We start from the raw sequence: 21940 nt of genomic DNA on the forward strand, positions 1-21940 counted from the left end.
TCAGACTGTAATTGTATTTCTCCTGGATTCTTGCAATAGATTTCTAGCTGGTCTTTTTGTTTTAAGTCTCTCCTTACTCCCAACTGCTGATTTTTCTAACGTGTAGGTCTCACTTCTCTATTCAAACAGCTTTATTCATTCCCAATTATCTCCTTAATCAAGTATAAATTAATTTGTTTGGAATATAAAAGTCTTCTAAACTTGACTATTTTCTACCTTTCCAGCTTACTTAACCTTTATTCTGTTCCATGCCTTCTCTAGTCGAGCTACATGGATCTGGCATCTCTTCTAACAGTTTGCATGGCCATCTTCATTCAAAGAAAGTATTGAAAGCCCTAACTCCTCACCTCTGTCTTTAAGTTTCCTTGGTCCTACAAGGTTGAGCTCAAGTTTCATCTTCTGAAGGAAGCTTCAGTATCATTCTCTTTGAGATTACCTTTCTTTCATCTAGACTGATATGCTTTATATGTTGTTGTTCAGTTGTTTCATCATATCTGACTCTTTATGATCCCTTTTGGGGGTGGGCAAAGATACTGGAGTGGGCCACCATTTCCTTCTCCAGATCATTTTAAATGTACTAAGCTGTTATTATGTTCTCCATTAGATTGGGAGCTCTTTAATGACAGTGATTACTTTTGTCTCTCTTTTTATCCTCAGTAGTTATCATAATATGTGGAACACTTAAGATATGCTTGTTGCCTGATTGACTGAGCAGTCATTTTTAAATCAGGAGTACTTACCTGGGGTTCATAAATCCCCAAAGTGTCTATGAACTTGTGTGGGAAAAATAATATCTTTATTTTCACTGATCTCTAACTGAATTTTAGCATTTCTTTCAATTGCTTAATTGCTTAATACCATTATTCTGAGAAAAAGCCCATTTCACTAGGCTCCCAAAGGGGACCATGACACAAAAATAGGTAAGAACCTTTGAATGCATTTAATCATACCAATCATGTTCCATTTCTTACCTGTTTGAAGAGGGAGTCAATGCTGTTTGTTGTAAGATATGTCTGTAACTTGAACCAGAGGGAGGAAGATTGTCTAGAAATGTTTCTTCACCTTGAGGTGCCAAAGACAGGCCAATAAAAGCTTCATTTAGTACATCCCCTCTGTCCAGTGGCCCCAGGAGTTCTGTTAAAATGATTCAAAATGGAAAAACATAATCCATGAGGGCATTTTTTACATTTCAGTTGTGAATGTTTGCCCTCTTTTGTTTTAACTTTTATTACTCTCAAGCTCAGTTTTGTATAGTTTGCTAACTGAATACTTAAATTATTTTTAAAAAAATTATTTAAAGTTTTTTTATCAATACTATTTTTTTCCAAATACATGAAAAGAGAGTCTCCAGCATTCATTTTTGTAAGATTTTCTGTTCCAGACTTTTCTCCCTCCCTTCCTTACCTCTCTCCAACATAGTCTAAAATAGGTTAAAAATGTGCTATTCTTATAAAATTGCACATATTTATAATAATAAATATATTATTTAAATATATTTCCATATATGCCATGTTGTTCAAGAAAAATCAGAACAAAAGGAAGAAAATCCTGAGAAAGAAAAAGCAAACAAATAAGCAAAAAGATGAAAATATCCTTTGGTCCACATTCAGTCTCCATAGTTGTCTCTTTGAATGTGGATGACATTGTCCATTCCAAGTCTACTGGAATTGTCTTAAATCACTAACATTGCTGAGAAGAACCAAATCCATCACAGTTGATTATCACATCTTATTGTTACTGTGTACGATGTTCTCCTGGGTCTGCTTACTTCACTCAGCATCAATTCAAGTAAGTCTTTCCAGGTTTTTCTGAAATCATCATGCTCATTATTTCTTATAGAACTAATATTCAATTGCCTTCATATACCCAAACTTACTTATTCAACCATTTCTCAGCTAATGGACTCCACTCAATTTCCAATTCCTTTCCACTATAAAAAGAGCTGCTACAAATACTTTTGCACATGTGGGTCCCTTTCCTTCTTTTAAGAGTTCTCAGAGGGTGTGTGCAATTTTATATATTGGACAGAGTTCCAAATTGCTATCTAGACTTATTAGATCAAAAAAAAATTCTTAATGTTTAAAATCATGAACAAATTTCAAGGATTTGTTTCTTTGTTGAAGAAATGTTTTCCAGTAGACCATTTATCCAAGAATTTCCTTCTATGCCAATACTGCAATCGACTAGATTAATCAATGACTAGAAAAGTCTCCCATATAATTATACACCTTAAAAATATTATGGAATATTTGGATAAAATATTTGCTCAGTTTTAATTTCAGTTAATTAGTATTTCAAAAGTCCCAAAAGCATTAAAATTTAGAAATTTGAGGCTCTACATTTTATATTTTTAGTAGTATACCTAAAATTATAATACAGGTAACTTGGAAAGAAAATTGTTGAAAATTAGGAAACATTTGTCTTATTTGGAATGAGGATACGACAACTAAAGGATTAAGTTATTAAAAAAATTAAAAATAATTGTATGGACAGGTATACATATATTGTATTTAACATATACTTTAACATATTTAACATGTATTTATCTACCTGCTATCTGAGGTAAAAATTAATCAGGATTGTGGTGTATGGATTATTTAAAATTTGTTTGTTTCTCTTTTTTTTTTCTCCAATACAGATAAGTACTACATATTTGAATTTTCTTTTTCTTCCTTTCTTCTAGTCAACTCTGCTCTCCCCTTCTTTTCTTATAAGATAGCATTGAATTCCTGATATTTATAATATGTGAATATTAGAAAGGTCATGATTCTGCAATAAATTCTGAGAAAGAAATATTCAATATGTAGGTTGAGTATAAAATGTTTTCAAGTTCTTTCTTAAGTTTTTGAGTTTAAAAAACCCCAATTTAATAGGCATATATTTTTCTTTTTGTAATGATTCTATTTACAAAAATGTATAGAAGCATAAATGAAAAAGCATGATTGCCATTAAGAGGAATTTTGTTGTCTGAATATAGAAATTTGGAACTGTGAAGACAATATTGTTGAAGTCTAAAACTATGAACACAGTAATACTAGAAGTTTTTGGGAAGAAATTGAGCCACTTGTTTATTTCCGTAACCTATATTTGTAAATCTATCAGGAGAGAATTTCCACCGCTCTATGATGTTGAAATTTGCCTATCCTTCTGAAGTTGGAGGTGAATCGTTCAATTATTTTTCTATATTATTAACAAATTTACATTCATAGAGTGAGTAGTTTATGGTTTGCACAATGTTTCTTTTTTTATTTGAAAGGTATTTAAAATTTTATTTATTTATTTATATATTTTTTGCTGTCTATTTCTTTTTATTTTTTTATTATAGCTTTTTATTTACAAGATATATGCATGAGTAATTTTTCAGCATTGACATTTGCAAAACCTTTTGTTCCAATTATTCCCTTCTTTCCACCTACCCTCTTCCTCAGATAGCAGGTAGATAAATACATGTTAAATATGTTAAAGTATATGTTAAATACAATATATGTATACATGTCCATACAATTATTTTGCTGCTCAAGAAAAATCGGACTTTGAAGTGGTGTACAATTAACCTGTGAAAGAAATAAAAAATGCAGCTGGACAAAATAAAGGAATTGGGAATTCTATGTAGTGGTTCATACTCATTTCCCAGAGTGCTTTCATTGGGTGTAGCTGGTTCAATTCATTACTACTTTATTGGAACTGATTTGGTTCATCTCATTGTTGAAGAGGACCATGTCCATCAGAATTGATCATCATATGTTGAAGTATATAATGATCTCCTGGTCCTGCTCATTTCACTCAGCATCATTTCATGTAAGTCTCTCCAGGCCTTTCTGAAATCATCCTTCTGGTAATTTCTTTCAGAACAATAATATTCCATAACATTCACGTACCAAAATTTATTCAGCCATTCTCCAATTGATGGGCATCCATTCAGTTTCTAGTTTCTGGCCACTACAAAGAGGGTTGTCACAAACATTTTTGCACATACAGGTCCCTTTTCCTTCTTTAAGATCTCTTTGGGATATAAGCACAGTTCCATATCGCTCTCCAGAATGGCTAGATATATTCACAATTCCACCAACAATGTATCAGTGTTTCAGTTTTCCTCCATCCTTTCCAATATTCCGCATTATCTTTCCCTGTTATTCTAGCCAATCTGACAGGTGTGTAGTGGTATCTCAGAGTTGTCTTAATTTGCATTTCTCTGATTAATAATGACTTAGAGCATCTTTTCATATGGCTAGAAATAATTTCAATTTCTTCATCTGAAAATTGTCTTCATATCCTTTGACCATTTATCAATTGGAGAATGGCTTGATTTCTTATATATTTGAGTCAATTCTCTCTATATTTTGGAAATGAGGCCTTTATCAGAACCTTTGACTGTAAAAATGTTTTCCCAGTTTATTGCTTCCCTTCTAATCTTGTCTGCATTAGTTTTGTTTGTACAAAAACTTTTCAATTTGATAAAATCAAAATTTTCTATTTTGTGATCAATAATGATCTCTAGTTCTTCTTTAGTCACAAATTCCTTCCTCCTCCACAAGTCTGAGAGATAAATTCTCCTATGTTGTTCTAATTTATTTGTAATCTCATTCTTTATGCCTAGATCATGAACCCACTTTGACTTTATCTTGGTGTATGATGTTAAGTGTAGGTCAATGTCTAGTTTCTGTCATTAATTTCCAATTTTCCCAGCAGTTTTTGTCAAACAGTGAATTCTTATCCCAAAAGCTGGGGACTTTAGGTTTGTCAAACACTAGTTTATTAAAGTTATTGACTATTTTGTCATTTGAACCTAACCTATTCCACTGATCAACTAGTCTAATTCTATTCCAATAACAAACCGCTACTTTATAATATAATTTTAGATCTGGTACAGCTAGGCCACCTTCATTTGATTTTTTTCCCCATTAGTTCCCTTGAAATTCTTGACCTTTTGTTTTTCCAGATGAACTTTGTTGTTATATTTTCTAGGTCATTAAAATAGTTTATTGGGAGTCTGATTGGTATAGTGCTAAATAAATAGATTAGTTTAGGTAGTATTGTCATCTTTATTATATTTGCTTGACCTATTCAAGAGCACTCAATATTTTTCCAATTGTTTAGATCTGACTTTATTTGTGTGGAAAGTGTTTTGTAATTTTGTTCATATAGTTCCTGACTTTCCCTTGGCAGATAGATTCCCAAATACTTTATAATATTGGCAGTTATATTAAATGGAATTTCTCTTTGTATCTCTTGCTGTTGAATTTTGTTTGTGATGTATAAAAATGCTGATGATTTATGTGGATTTATTTTGTATTCTGAAACTTTGCTCAAGTTGCTTTTTAGTACATTCTCTGGAGTTTTCTAAGTATACCATCATATCATCTGCAAAGAGTGATAATTTGGTTTCCTCATTACCTACTCTAATTCCTTTAATCTCTTTTTATCTCTTATTTCCAAAGCTAGCATTTCTAATACAATATTGAATAGTAATGGTGATAGTGGGCAACCTTGTTTTACTCCTGATATTATTGGAAATGGTTCCAGTTTAATCCTTATTACATATGATGCTTATTGATGGTTTTAAATAGATGCTACTGACCATTTTAAGGAAAAATCCATTTATTCTTATACTCTCTAGTGTGTTTTTTTTTTTTTTTAATAACAATGGGTGTTGGATTTTATCAAATGCTTTTTCTGCATGTATTGAGATGATTATATGGTTTTTGTTAATTTGGTTATTGATATAGTCAATTATGCTAATAGTTTTCCTAATATTGAACCAGTCCTGCATTCCTGGTATAAATCCTACTTGGTCTTGATGTATTATTCTGGGGATGATTTTTCTGTAATCACTTTGCCAATATTTTATTTAAGATTTTTGTATCAATATTCATTAGAGAGGTTGGTCTATGATTTTCTTTCTTTGCTTTCATCCTACCTGGTTTAGGTATTAGTACCATATCTGTGTCATAAAAGGAATTTGGTAGGACTCTTTCATTTCCTATTTTTTCCAATAGTTTATATAGTATTGGGGTTAATTGTTCTTTAAATGTTTGGTATAATTCATGTGTAAATCCATCTGGTCCTGGGGATTTTTTTCTTAGGTAATAGCTTGTTCTATTTCTTTTTCTGAAATAGGACTATTTAAGCAATTTACTTCCTCCTCTGTTAATCTAGGCAACCTATATTTTTGTAGGTATTCATACATTTCACTTAGGTTATCAAACTTATTGGCATAAAGTTGGGCAAAATAACTCCTAATTATTGCTTTAATTTCCTCTTCATTAGTGGAAAGTTCTCCCTTTTCATTTTTAAGACTAACAATTTGATTTTCCTCTTTTCTTTTTCTAATCAAATTTACCAAGGGTTTATCTATTTTTTTTTTTCATAAAACCAACTCTTAGTTTTATTTATTAATTTAATGTTTTTTTTAACTTTCAATTTTATTAATCTCTCCTTTTTATTTTTAGAATTTCAAATTTAGTATTTGATTGGAGATTTTTAATTTGCTCTTTTTCAAGCTTTTTTTAGTTGCAAGTCCAATTCATTGATCTTCTCTTTTTCTATTTTATGCAAGTAAGACTCTAGAGGTATAAAATTTCCCCTTATTACCACTTTGGCTGCATCCCACAAATTTTGGTATGTTGTTTCCTTATTGTCATTCTCTTGGATGAAATTATTAATTATGTCTATGATTTGCTGTTTCATCCATTCATTCTTTAGTATGAGATTATTTAGTTTCCAATTATTTTTTGTTCTATTTTCCCCTGGCTTTTTATTGAATGTAGTTTTTATTGCATTGTGATCTGAAAAGAAAGCATTTACCATTTCTGCCTTTCTGCAATTGATGATTTTGAGGTCTTTATGTCCTAATATATGGTCAATTTTTGTATAGGTTCCATGAACTGCTGAAAAGAAAGTGTACTCCTTTTTGTCTTCATTCAGTTTTCTCCAAGCTCTATCATACCTAACTTTTCTAGTATTCTATTTATCTCTTTAACTTCTTTCTTATTTATTTTGTGGTTTGATTTATCTAGTTCTGAGAGTGCAAGATTGAGATCTCCTACTATTATAGTTTTTCTGTCTTTTTCTTCTTGCAGTTCTCTTAACTTCTTTAGGAATTTAGATGCTATCCACTTGGTGCATTTATGTTTAATATTGATAATTGCTTCATGATCTATGATGCTTACCTTTAGCAATATATCATGTCCTACCTTATTTCTTTTAATTAGATCAATTTTTGCTTTAGTTTGATCTGAGATCAGCATGTCTACCCCTGCTTTTTTTTTTTTTTTTTTTTTTTTTAACTTCACCTGAAGCATAATAGATGCTGGTCTAGCCTTTTACCTTTATGCTGTATATATCACCCTGCTTTAAATGTATTTCCTGTAAACAACATATTGTAGGATTCTGGCTTTTAATCCATTCTGCTATCCACCTCTACTTTATGGGAGAGTTCATCCCATTCACATTTACGGTTAAAATTACTAATTCTGTATTTCCTGCCATCTTATTATCTCCAGATTATACTTTTCTCTTTCTTTTCCTCTTACACCAATCTTAAGTATTTAACTTATGAGCACCACTTGCCTCAAGCAGCCCTCTCCCTTTAGAATCCCTTCCCCTAAGATTCTCTCCCCCTTTCTTATATCTTTCCCCTACTATTTTCGTATTCCCTTCTATTTATCCTACCCCTTCCCTTTTCACTTTTCCCTTTCCACTTTTCAATAAGGTGAGAGATGTCTCTATGTAAACCAAAAATGCCTAATATTTTCTCTTTGAGCCAAATCTGATGAGAGTAAGGTTCACACAATGTTCATCCCCCTCCCTTCTTTCCTTTAGATACAATAGGTTTCCTTTGCCTCTTTGTGGAATCTAATTTCCCTTTTTTACCTTTACTTTTTTCTGGTACAAACACCTTTCCACCTCTCATTCCTTTTTTATATTATAACAAAATCAAATTATACATGCACTCTCTATGTATACCCATAACAGAAATACAGTTCTCAAGAGTTCTTTTTACCTTTTTATGCTTTTCTTGAGTCCTATATTTGGAGGTCAAATTTTTTGTTTAGTTCTATTTTTTTTTTCATCAGAAATAAATGGAATTCATCTGTTTCATTGAATGCCCATCTTCTTCCATGGAAGAAAATGCTCAATTTAGCAGGGTAGTGTATTCTTGGCTGCATTCCAAGTTCCTTTGTCTTTCAGAATATCAGATTCCAGGCCCTTCGATCCTTTAATGTGGAAGCTGCTAGATCCTGAGTAATCCTTGTTGTATCTCCTCGGTATTTGAATTGTTTGTTTGTTTGTTTGTTTGTTTTCTTGCTGCTTGTAATATTTTTTTCCTTGATACGATAGTTCTGAAATTTAGCAACTATATTCCTTGGAGTTTTAGTTTTGGGGTCTCTTTTAGGTGGTATTCAATGAATGTAATACCCAATTAGCTTTCTGGAAGTCCTCCAAATGGGCCTTGGTTTCAGCAGAATAATCACCATGTGAATAGTCAGAAATAAAGTCCAAAGTCTTTATTATCTCCTTCACAGTCTGTCTCCTTAGCTTGGGGATGGGCTAGTTTTCTGGGGGACCTTCAGATGAGCCTTGATCTTAGTGCAGGAATGCAGAAAGCAGGAGGGCTACTAGGATGGTGGGAGATGGAATGTCTCTTTTCCAGTCCTTCTTAGCCTTTATATTTTCTATTAAATTATTACAGCACACTATGCATGTGTGAAATTAGAGAACCATTACATCATCATGCACATTTCTAAGTATATATGTAAACTAGATAACCACTGTCTCATCAATTCCTCTGGGTTAACGCCTTGTTTCAAGCATATTTCTTTTAGGTATACTTCTCCAGAGTTCTGGCTCTCTACAGATGAGTTATTTCAATGGTTATTTTACCTTCTGATTCTATGACATCTGGGCTATGACTCTGATGATTTCATGAAAAATAATGTTTAAGAAACTTTTTTTTCCATCATGATTTCAGGGAGTCCAATAATCCTTGGATTATCTCTCCTAGATCTATATTTCAGGTCTGTTGTTTTCCCAAGTAGATACTTAACATTTTTTCTAGTTTTTTTTCTTTTTTTGGTTTATCTTGACTGATTCTTGATGTATCATTGAATTATTCATTTCCATTTGTTCAGTTCTGATTTTTAATCATTTTCTTCATTTACTTTTTTTTTTTTTTTTTTTTTTACTTCTTTTTGTATCTGTCCAATTGAGTTTTTAAATGAGTTGTTTTGTTCTATGGAATTTTTTTCCATTTCACACACAAAAAATTAAGGAGTTATTTTCTTTTTCCAATTCACAAATTCTGTTTTCCTGGGAATTTTTTACTTTTTCCAATTCACAGATTCTGTTTTCCTGGGAGTTCTTTACCTTTTCTTTTTTTTCTTTTTTTTTTTTGGGGGGGGGTTCAAATTCAGATTTCATTTAATGCACAAAAATTTTCAAATATTTCAATAAATGCTGATTCTTGACTATCTCTTTACCTTTTCCAATTCACATATTCTGTTTTCTTTTTCCAATCAATCTTTAAATGAGCTATATGCCTTTTCCAAACCCTTTTGCAAAGTTTTCTGTTCCTTTCCCCATTTTTCCTCCAACTCGCTTTTAAGATCCTTTAAAATTTCCACTAGGATAGCCTTGTGTGGTGGGGACCAGGTTATATCACTTTTTGGGGCTTCATCTGGAGAAAATTTGCTTTTAGTCTCCTCAGGGTTTGAAATCTGTTTTTCTCTTTCACGCTAGAAGCTGTCATTAGTTAGAGCTCACTTTGCCTTTTTACTCATTTTTTTTTTTTTAAATGTTGGGATCTGCTTTTATGGTACAGATGTTCTAAGTTTCCTCTATAAACACCTGGAAGTAACAGCAGCTGTGCTGGGATCACACTGAATCACTCCTGGTGCTGGGTGGGTGTGGCCACGTCGTGTGAGTCTCTTTTGGATGCTCAGGGGTTCACTCTTTACCTTTTGTGCTTATGTTGGATGGTTTATAACTTCTCTGCTGATCTATTGGCTTGAAGCCAGGGCAGAGTAGGCAATAGGGTGGTAGAGTTCTCCCTGTAGGTTCTTGGCAGAGATTTCCCACCCCCGTCTGCTCAGTATATGCTGGTCTCCATATTCTGCCTCCCTGCCTGTGCCTGGCCTCCTTCCATGCCTAAACCTGATCAAAACAGACCTTTTTTGGTGATCTTCAAAATTGTCTTCCACTGGTAATCTGCTGCACTCCTAATATTCAAGCACTATTTTAGAGGCTGAATTTCATATTTAGTGGGAGGATAGTAGGAGAGTTTAGAAAGAAGAGTATATCCTCTCCACCATCTTGACTCCACCCCTGGTCTCTACTTCTATGATGCTATGATTTCCTCAATGTAGATAATTCCTAGTGAGAATACTGACCACTCAAACACAGAATCATGGATCATCTATAATTTAGTGTTTTAGTTGCCTGTAGCAATTAATGGTTTTGTAACTTAACTTGCCCAAAGTTACAGAGTAAGATATGTCAAAAGCAGGATTGATTAAGGTATTCCTGACCTGGCTTATCTTTCATATCTACTCCTCCACATTTCCTCTCATTTAAATTCTCACAATGTATTTCACTTTGGTGTCTGAATAAATAGGACAAAAAGTCAAAATTAACTGCCTCAATGGCAGAAGAACCAAGAATCAAAATAGTTTTATAATGGCTAATAAAACAAGTAGATGGAGATCAGAAGTTAGAAAAGGTTCAACATTCATGGAAAATGTTTTTTGGGGTTAAATATTTATACTGGTTTTGGTTTCATACCAAATGAAACATTAAACTCTATTGTACAGCTTTTCTTTCTCTAACTTTCCTCCTGGGATTCAGGATGCCTACAACCTATCTAAGCTGGTTAACAACTCACACCATTTCTTTACCACTACATCCAAGATCCTCTAGTCCTTATCTTGTCTTTGTGTAGTTCAGACATGTGGTACTATCAACTGACCTACTGATATGACCTAAAGAGCCTTGGGCTTGGTTATCCATTCCATTATACTCTTAGGTCTTCTGGCACTTTTCAATCTTTCTGAAGTTGATCCTTCTTTTATATGTTGTTTCACCTTTTAAAATTATGAGCTCTTTAAGAGCAAGGTCTATTCCACTTTCTCAATTTGTGTTCCTAGTGTTTAGGACATTGATTAGAACACAGTAAGTGTTTCATAAATGCTTTTTAATTCATTCATTTATGATTGTTTGATCATAGACCATAGCTTTAGACCTGGAAGGATCCTTTGAGATTAATCTGATCCAACACTCTAATTCTACAGATGGGGAAACTAGCCCAGAGAGGTAGTAAAGATGAAAATTGCCTTATCTAAAGTCACACAAATTGTAAGGTGGAAGAGCCAGAGTTTGAGCCAAAAGTGTACCTCAGACTCCAAATTCAACATTCTTTCCACCACTGTATGAATAAACCAAATAGGGGAAAACAAGTTCCTATCTCTCTTTTAAAAATCAATTTTATTAATTTTTAAAATATCACTTCCATTTTCCACTGATCTTTCCTTCTTTTACCCTGTAGAGAACCATCTCTTACAATATGGAGTAAAAGGCAGGGAAGGGAAGCCAAGTGCAGTAAAACTAAATACTACATTGGAAAAGTATGACATTATCTATAGTGATCCATGCCCATAGTTCCCCATCTCTGTTATGTCTTCTGTGGGGTCAAGCTTAATTAGGATTTCACAGTTATTGGTTTTATTCATCTTGTTTTTATTGTTTTTTCTTTTTATATTGTTGTCATCATCCTGAAAATTGTTTTCCTGATTCTTCTAACTTTGCTTTAAATGAGTTCGTGTAGAACTCTTTTCATTTTCTGCATTCTTCAGATTCACCATTTTTCTTAGAGTACAGCAATATTACATTATATTCATATGCCAGAGTGTTTTTTCATTCCTTAATCAATGGTCATTCACTTCATTTTCAAATTTTTGCAGTACAAATCTTTATAGTAATAAAAGTGCTACTATAAATAATACCATAAATAAATAAATGTAATTAGTAGGTATAAGGCCTTTCTTTTTATCACTGATTTCCTTTCTCTTATGTAATTTGAAATTATAACTTTAAAAATAGAAAACATCACAAAGACTTTTATATTTATTAAACAAAATCATCTGGACAACTATTTTTTAAGTGCATACAATGTGATGTAGAGTTAAAAAGAACACAGTTTCTTCTCTCCAGGAGCTTACAATCTCAGAAAAAGAATGATAAATGTAAAGGAAAGGTTCAAAAAACAAATCTGAGAGGGATGAGATTATTTTTAGATTGGGGATGGGGGTGTGGAGATCCGGTAAAGCTTCATAGAGAAGTGGTACCCAAGCTGTGCCATATGAGCCAGGAAAATTCCTCACAAGGAAAAACAAAATAATACAGTATGTGAATTTGTAAAAGGAATGAAACAGCCTCCAGACTATTGAGGATTTTAAAGCATTTGTAGCTTATTCCATGGGCAATGTGTAGTAACTGCAGGCATTTGAGCATGGCTGTGACATGGCTTGACCTGCCATGAAAATTTCAATTTGTTAGTACTAGCAAAATTATCTTGGAGAGGGAAAAGAATAGAGGGAGAGAAAACCAGTTAAGAGGCTTTCACAATGGTCCAGGTAAGAAGTGATGAGGACCTGAAGTAGAATAGTGGAAATATGAGAGAAAATATATTTCTTCTTCCTAATGATAGACACCCCAGATCTTTGAGGGTCAGTGATGGATCAAAGCATAAGGCCTGCTGACCATGGAGCTTGTGAGTCTAGGTGGTTCTGGTCTGAGTTTCTCTGTGCTACTCTGCTTGTTGCTGCCCAGGATTCAAGAGATCCACCTATGGTTTTTTGAGTTCCTCAGTTATTTGCCTGTGGACCCATATCTTTGTTAAAACCCTCCTTTTCTAATGTCTGTATGTTTCTGTATGATTCTTTGTAAAGGTCTGGGATAAAGGGCATGACTCTTGTACATCTTGATCATTATTTGATTTTGTGAAATTTTATATTTTTACTTTAGTTTATATGTGGGAGCTAGGTATTTTGGGCTGTTCAAGCTGCTGTCTTGGCTAGAGGTTCTGGGTATATTGTTTTAGGAATGTTCCTCATGGAAAGGACAATCAAAACCATGGGTATATCAAAGTTCACTAAAGTTAAGAATGGGGCAAAGTCCAGAATGAAATGTGGATTAATACCCATACATAAAGAGGAGAAAAGCTGATCCAGCAAAGGATACCAATTAAAACTCTTCACAAGCTGGCCTCTTCTTGCCTTTCCAAATTTCCTATACTTTATATTCTTCTGTGTATTTTATGTTTCAGGATCATTTGTCTACTTGCAATCCCTGAATGAGACACCCTTTTATCTCCCATTTCCATAGCTTTATCCTGGCCATGCCCTAAGCTTGAAATTTTTTTTTTTTTCCCTGAGGCTGGGGTTAAGTGACTTGCCCAGGTCACACACAGCTAGGAAGTGTTAAGTGTCTGAAACCAGATTTGAGCTCTGGTCCTCCTGAATTCAGGGCTGGTGCTCTATCCATTGCGCCACCTAGCTGCCCCAGCTTGAAAATCTTTACCTCCTTAAGGATCATATCAGATTGTTCTCCACCTTTGCTATATATACATATATCTTGTATATTCTTAGTTATTTAAATATTTTCTCCCCAATTAGAATGCAATCTTTTTGAGAACAGGGATTGTGCCTTTCTTTGTGAACCCAGTGTGCCTGACACATTGTAAACATTTAATATTCTTATTAACTTAGAAGCAAGAGAACTAATTGGCAAAGAAGAACATTATAGAAGTCAAAGGGGAGTGTACCCAAGAAGATAATTGCTGTAGAAATATATTGGCAGATAAGAAATAAGAAAAGGTCATTGGATTTTTAGTTAAGGGATCATAAGTAGCTTTGGAAAAAACAATTTCATTAGAGTGGGAAAAGCTGCAAATCAGATCCCAAGGGTTAAAAAGTGAGTGAGTGTTGAAAAAGTTGGGAGAATAAGTATAGTTCACTCTCTTCTTGGAAGCTGGGCAGTGAAGGGAAAGAGAAAAAAATTGGGATTGTAGTTTGAGGGGATAATCCAGTTAAGGGAAGTTTTTTTTAAGGTATAGGAACGGTAAACATTTTTGTGGCTATGGAGCCAGTGGAGAAGAGATGGAAGGGATGATTGATGGAGCAAGACCCTAGAGGAGATGGGTATTGATGGGATCAAAGATTCCTAGTAAAGGGTTTATCCTCTTGGCAAGGAGGAAGATTACTTCTTCCTCTTAGACTGGTTTTCCTTCTATAAATCAATGTCCTGCTTCCTGGCCACAGGGACTCTTCTCTCTAAACTCGGTCATATCAGTGGTTGCCCAAACTTCAGTTTTGATATCCCTTCTGATGACTCTCTGATGAATATATTCAATCCCTCATCCTTTTCCTGAGCTCCAGTATTGGTATCATCCAATATCTTTTAGATATTACTACTTAGACGTATTCATATCCGCAGCATATATCACAGTATCTAGCACAAAATGAATACTTAATAAATGTTTATTGATTATTATGTGCTATCAGCTTTTAAAACCCAACATGTCCAAAAGAAAACTCATAATTCCTTCCATAAGCCCACCCTTCTTCCTAGCTTCTTTATTTTTATCAAAAGCACCATCATTCTTTCTACTTATATGGCCCTTTCTATAAGTCAGACTCTCAGCAATTCTTTATTGTTGTTCACTTGTTTCAGTCATATCCAGCTCTTTGTGACTTCATTTGGGGTTTTCTTGGTAAAGATTCTGAGAGGTTTGCCATTTCCTTCTCTAGTTCATTGCAGATAAGGAAATTGAGACAAATAGGGGCAAATGACTTGCCCAGGGTCATATAGCTAGTATATATCTGAGGTCAAATTTGAACTCAGGAACATAGGTCTTCCTGAATTCAGACCTAGTACTCCATGCACTGTTCCATCTAGATTTTGAATTTAAATAGTTTCCTGGACTATATCTAATACAACAGTAAAATCAAATTATACACATGTTCTTTATATATACCTATAACAAAAATACAGTTCTCAAGAGTTGTTTTTATCTTTTATGCTTCTTTTGAGTCCTATATTTGGAGGTCAAATTTTTTTTTTTGTTTAGCTCTGTTTTTTTCATTAGGAATAAATGGAATTCACCAATTTCATTAAATGTATATCTTTTTCCCTGGAAGAAAATGCTCAGCTTCACTGGATAGTTTATTCTTGGCTGCATTCCAAATGCTTTTGCCTTATGGAATATGATATCCCAAGCCCTTCAGTCCTTTAATGTGGAAGCTGCTAGATCCTGAGTAATCCTTATCATGCTTCCTCATCTTTGAATTGTTTTTCTCTGGCTGCTTGTAATATTTTTTCCTTAGTCTGATAGTTCTGAAATTTAGCTACAATATTCCTTGTGGTTTTTATTTGGGGGTTTCTTTCAGGTGTTTGATGAATTCTTTCAATGTCTATTTTACCTTTTGATTCTATTACACCTGGGCAGTTCTCTTTGATGATTTCCTGTAAAATAGTGTCTAAGCTCTTTTTTTAATCATAATTTTCAGGAAGTCCAATAATCTTCAGATTATCTGTCCTGGATCTATTCTCCAGGCCTGTTGTTTTTCCAAGTAAATATTTAACTTTTTTTTTTCCTTCTATTTTTTCTTTTCTTTTTTTTTTTTTTTTTTTTTTTTTTTTTTTTTTTTGGTTTTGCTTGACTGATTCTTGATGTCTCAATGAATTGTTCATTTCTATTTGTTCATTTCTGATTTTTAATGAATTATTTTCTTCATTAACTTCTTTTTATATATGAGCAATTGAGTTTTTAAATGATTTGTTTGGAATTTTTTGCTCTATGGAATTTTTTCCCATTTCACTAACCTTTTTAATGAATTATTTTCTTTTTCTAATTCACAAATCCTAGTTTCCTGAGAGTTCTTTATCTTTTCCAATTCACTAATTCTGTTTCCCTGGAAGATCTTTACCTTTTCCACTTTCAGGAAGTTGTTTTCTTTTTTCACTTTATCAAATCTTTCTTTTAATGAGTTATATGCCTTTTCCATATTCTCTTGCAGAGCATCTCTTTCCTTTCCCCATTTTTTCTTCTAGCTCTCTTTTAAGATCTCTTCTAATTTCTTCTAGGAGAGCTTTGTGTGATGGGGACTAGGTTCTATCCCCCTTTGGGGTTTTGTATGGAGATTGTCTGCTATTAGTCTCCTCAGTGTTGGAAATCTGCTCTCTTTCTATGTAGAAACTATCTATAGTTAGAGTTCAATTGGCTTTTTTACTCATTTTTTTAAAAAGCCCTTAGGGTTTGCCCCCAGGGCAAGGAGGTTCTCAGATTCCTTTGCAGAAGAGGGATAGATGAAGAATACTTGTCTTGCAAATAGGCTTTGCCTTGACTGATTTTACCAGTCAAGCACTATTTCTGAGGCTGAATTAGGTAATTGGTAAGTAAGGGTAGAAGGGAGCTTACAATAAAGCATGTGTCTTCTCCACGATCTTGGCTCCACCCTCATTCCCTGGACTATATGTAAGCTTCTCTGCTTTTATTTTCCTCCTCCAACCCATGTTACCCACAACTTCAAAATTTATATTCCTAAATTCCTAATTTAAAAAGCTTTGAAACAATGGTAGAATATATGAATCAATCAGGCATGAATACAAAGATTGTCCTGAAGCAGTGAGGGCCTGAGGTTAGATAAGAATGACTTCAGACTGGATTTTGTGACTTTATAAGTTATACTTTGCTATTTGGAAATAGGAGCAAGAAAAGGCAGATTGTGGAGAGTATTCATAATTGAATATTAGCAGAGTAGGAATTGTGGAAGAATAAGGGAATATTTCATGATGAATAAGGATCCAGAATATAGATGATGGGTTAGAGATACAGGGAAGAGTAATGGAGGTTGCAGAGGTTAAAATGAGATTTCATTGAAATGAGGACATTAGATGTATTGAAGGACAGGAAACTTGATTACAGAGGAGAATTCCAGAGTTCAGGAGGTAGAAAAGTTTCACATGATGACCTTCTGTGTAGGAGGCTAAGGTAGATAAGGTAGAAATCATGATATTTGAGAAGACTGATTAACTAAAAAGTTAGGGTGTCTGAAGAATAAGATGAATACAAAAATCCTATAATCAGCCAACTTTTCTTGGATGCTACATTCTGGCCAAACTGGCCAACTTGGTCTTCCAATAATTTGACTATGAATGTAAAAACCACTGAAAGTAATGGCAGTATTTGGGTTTTAGAGGAAAAATGTACTTAACTCACTTAAAAAGATGGGAGAAGGTTCTGATTTTGGGTAATAACAGTATCAGAGACAGAGTAATATAATCAACCACTGGGTGGGAACTTCAAAGGGGAAGTAATTAAATTATGGTAATTGCTGAATCATGTGGAGGAGAGAAAATGTTATTCTAACTTCTTTACACAGTACTAGTCAGGGGTTCATGATATTTTATTTAAGGACTTACTGCTGTATGAAGAACATTGTATTAGGTACTGGGGAGACATCCATGTCAGATAAGACTTTATCCCTGCCTTCACAGAAGTTAGCAACTAGGAAGGATACACGACATAGATATAAAATTAACTACTCAAATGAGATAATAGAATTTAAAGGTAGAGAGTCCAACTTCTTTTATGAGTGAGGAAACTGAAGCCTAAAGAAATGAGGAGATTGATCTAAGGTCACATTTACAGTGGTAAATAGCAGCAAGCCAGCATATAAAGCCAGGTCCTGTAATTCCCAATGCAATGTTCTTTTAACAAGAAATGCTATTTCTCATATGTGGATAATAATATATATTTTAATATATATATTCACATATAATTCTTATATGTTAATTATATTTGATAGAAATTAAATATTAAGTGAACTTGTGGTAATTTTAACAAAGAACAAGTATAATATGTAAATATAACATGTATGATATGAATAATATATAAAAATAAGTTTAAAATAGGGATTACATATCATAATCTCTCTTAACAAATTTAATTCTCAAAATATTTAATATTTTAAAAATGTCACTTGTCTGTTATGCATTAAGTGATGCATATATGAGATCAATTACAACATTTAAGGTGGTTTTAAATGTCTACAAAGGTTTCAAACATGTCTTTCTCAGAAAAGGACAATAATAACATGACATAAATCATATCATGACTAAAATGCAATTGATTCTTCTCCTGCTTGAACAGAATGGGTTATATTCTGCTTGAATACAATATGAGGGGAAAAAAATGTTACCGTTCTTTTTTCACATTGTCCCATGAATACCTGTATTTTATGTATTCTTTCCAGAGTTTTAGCACAGGATAAATGGGATATGGTCCAGATATGTTATAACTACAATGAGCCTTCCAATCCACAATTACATTGTATTTGCAGTCTAGGTGGAGAAAATATTTGTGAATTCTTTTGTATTTACAGAACTGCTTAGCTAGTGATTTCCTCAGTGCAGCAGCATGGAATAATAATTATTTCTATAGGACTTTCAAGTCTGCAAAGTAATTTTCATACTTCTTATTTGAACCTCATGACCCTGTGAACTCTGTGAAGCAAATACTACTAGTATTATTATTATTTTCACTTTACTTAGGACAAAACTGAAGCTAAGAGAGGTTATGTGACTTGCTTATAGTTATTCAGATAGTATCAAAGTCTTAAAAAGTGTCATAGTGTTAAAGAGGTGGGACTCAGGTCTTTCTGACTCCATGTCCAGGATTTCATTTGTTAAATCATTTTTAAATATTATATTTCTAATCTGTCAAGTGAAAGGGTGAGGTTTAATGGCTTTTGGTGCTCTCATTTGGCTCTAAATCCATGAGGAAGAAGCCCTTCTGCCTCTTACAAAATGGACAACAGAAGCCAGTGTGGTAATAGTTTTGGATGTATAGCTAAACACAGACCTTCAGGGAGAGGAAATCTCACTAAGAATTTTTGCTACTGTCACAGAGTATGTAAATCCATCAATTAATCAATCAACATGCATCTGTTAAAGCCTGTTCTTCACTAGGTATGGTCTTAAGCCATGGGTATATCAAGACAAAAATGAAAGTTTCTGCCAGGAACTAGGCAGTTCAAAGCAGTTCTCATCCCGTGGTGCCAAAAACTTCAGGACCAAGAGTTTTCAGCTCTGGCCCTCAGGGCTAACCACTAAACTATTTGGGTGAATATAAAACTTTTAAAGAAAATCCATAAAATGTCTTCATGATAATAGTTTTGAAAATATCTTGTGAGGGTATAAATCAAAAGAATATTTGAATGCAAATAGGGTTTTGTTAATAATTATTATTATAATAATGATAGCTTACATTTATATAGCTCTTACACTGTGTCAGACATGGTGCTAAATACTTTACAATAATATCTCACTTGATATTACTTCTTTAAAACATACTATTGGACCATAGAATCTTGCCTAGAGGAATACTGCAAAGAAAATAGCCACCATTAATTTGCTCCTTATTATTTGTTCTTTGGAATAATCTTAAATGCATATTGTACAAATTTCCCACTGCCCCTTTCCCACCAATGGTTGGTTCGCTGCCTGTTTTCCCTGACAAGGCAGCAAGTGAAAGATACAGTAGGAAGAGCCTGGGAGTTGAGAGATCTGGGTATGAAGTCTAACTCTGGCATTTACTGGGTAACATGGGGGAAAAATATATATTTTTTACTTTTTAGGCTTATTTCCTTATATGTTAAATGGGACCAAATAATGTCATAAGGAAAGTGCTTTGTAAACTTTAGAATGCAACATAAATTCAATTTCTTCTAAGTGACTTTATAACTTTTCTTTATGATTTATAAATTGTAAATGTTAGATATACCAGGAGCTTTGAAAAAAAAAAAGGAATTTGTCTCTGCCTTCATGAAGCTTAAATTCTAATATAAGAGCCTCATACATATATAGAGGTATGTGTAAAACACATGAAGAACAGATATAATGTCACTTTAGGAGTGAGGAAGTCATTAGCTATTGGGAAGACTGCAAATAGTCTCCAATAGAAGGAGGTGCTAGACCTGTGTCTTGGAGGGAATCTAGGGATTTCAAGAGGTGGAGGTAATAAGAAAGTACATTGATTCTTCCTCCCTTTCCCCCCAACCTTGTCTTCTCATAAGTATCAGCCAGTGGAAGGATATGGAGTCACAAGATGGAGTTTACAATGTAAGGAACAAGAAAACCAGTTTGGCTGGATTTTAGAGTTTGTGAAGAGGAGTGATGTGTAATAAGGCTAGGAAGATAAGATGGAGCCAGGTAGTAAAAAGCTACTTAAACATCCAAGGGGTGAGTTATCCCTGTCCCTAGAACTGAAAAGGAGAGAAGGTTGAACTGCTTTTAGGGAAAAATGCAGTGTTTTTAATTACTCCAGTTTCTCTTTGAAACAAAGTCCATTTTTTAAACACCAATATTCATTTGGTAATGCTATTTTACTGAGTTCTGAAATATTATAAACTCCTAAGAATCAAGGTTGTGGGTCACTCAAAGGGCAATGGAAAAGCTATAACATGTTACCAGCAAAGAATTGCTTAAGAGAACTAGAGTATGTCAATCAGAGAAATGTATGATTAGTAAAGGATGTGACCTGATTTTGAAATAAGAAGGGATAATACATGAAGTTAATATACTCTCCTGATAGCCACAAAATGTTGAGGGAATTCAAGACACCAAAAACAGTGGTGTATATACATAATAGTGGGATTCCTGGATCAAAGGGGAGGAGTATTTGAATTATTTAATGTGTAATCCTAAATTGTTTTCCAAAATGGATGTATTGATTCACAACTGCACCAAAAATGCACCAGTGTATCTCTTTTCATACAATCCCTCCAGCATTGATTACTCCCACCTTCTGTTATCTTTGGACAATTTTCTAGGTATGAGGTTAAAACCTCAGGTTGTTTTGTTGTTCATTTCTCTTTTTAATGATTTGGAGCATTCTTTCCTAGAGTTAAGAGCCTAAAATTATTCATTTGAGAACTATTAAATCATATCCTTTGACCATTTATCTATTGAGAAATGACTTTTGGTTATGCACATATGTTCATACACATATATTTAAATATATATGTATATATGTGCATATACACATACACATATAATCCACATACATATACACAGGTGAATATCATATGTAGACACGTGTCATTTTAAAATATATTTTGGATACTAACCTTGTATCCAAGAAATCTGACATAAATACCATTTGACTACTTCCCTATCCTACATGCTAACTGTGCAAAAGCTTATCACTTTCATATAATCAAAATTGTCTTTTTTATCTTCTATAATTGCTTCTAGCCCTTGGTTAGTTAAGAATACCTTTCCTATCTCCAATTGTCTTTTAATTGTTTTCCCTGACCCAAATCTCTCCCATTCTAACTTATCCTACACTCAACTACCAAAGCAATTTTCTTAAAGTTAAGGTATGATTAAGTCTTCCCCTTATTCAATAAAAAGGAACATTTCCCTATTTTCTTCAAGATAAAATATAAAGCCATCTATCTGGCATTTAAAGATCTTTATAATCTGGCTTTTTAAAAATTTTTTCTTATACTTTACTCCCTGCTAGGTATCCAGCCATCTTGCTCTACTTACCATTTTTTAAACACAGTCACCTATGTCTGTAATTTTTGCTTTTTTCACCTTTTAGTTTCCTAAACCTTATTCAAGTCTCAGGTCAAATTCTATCATCTGCAAGAGATTTTTTCACAACCAGCTTTTACTGCCTCCTATGAAATTATTTCCAATTAACCCAGGATCTATCTTGCTTATGTCTTGACACTCTTACAAGAGTCCAGAAAATGCCAGATTTTTAAAACATTTTACTCTGGGAATAACTTTTAATGGGTTAGATTAAGTAGGGCAGGGATGGGAGGAAGAGGATGGAAGAAGAGGTTTTGGTTATGTGACAGTTATCTTGTTACCAAAT

The 21940-nt window shown here is 33.5% G+C and overlaps 1 protein-coding gene across 5 annotated transcripts in view; it reads right to left on the reverse strand.

The window, feature by feature from the left end:
• Positions 1-21940, reverse strand: part of WDPCP (WD repeat containing planar cell polarity effector) — a 401691-nt gene that overhangs the window by 28019 nt on the left and 351732 nt on the right. For all 5 annotated transcript variants that reach the window (XM_074287032.1, XM_074287033.1, XM_074287034.1 and 2 more), the window contains one exon: positions 972-1134. In XM_074287032.1, the coding sequence (XP_074143133.1) occupies positions 972-1134 (163 nt within the window). The remainder of the gene's footprint in view (positions 1-971; positions 1135-21940) is intronic.

The sequence above is a fragment of the Sminthopsis crassicaudata genome, chromosome 2 (genome assembly GCF_048593235.1).
Source record: "Sminthopsis crassicaudata isolate SCR6 chromosome 2, ASM4859323v1, whole genome shotgun sequence".
In the NCBI taxonomy this organism is placed as follows: Eukaryota; Metazoa; Chordata; class Mammalia; order Dasyuromorphia; family Dasyuridae; genus Sminthopsis; species Sminthopsis crassicaudata.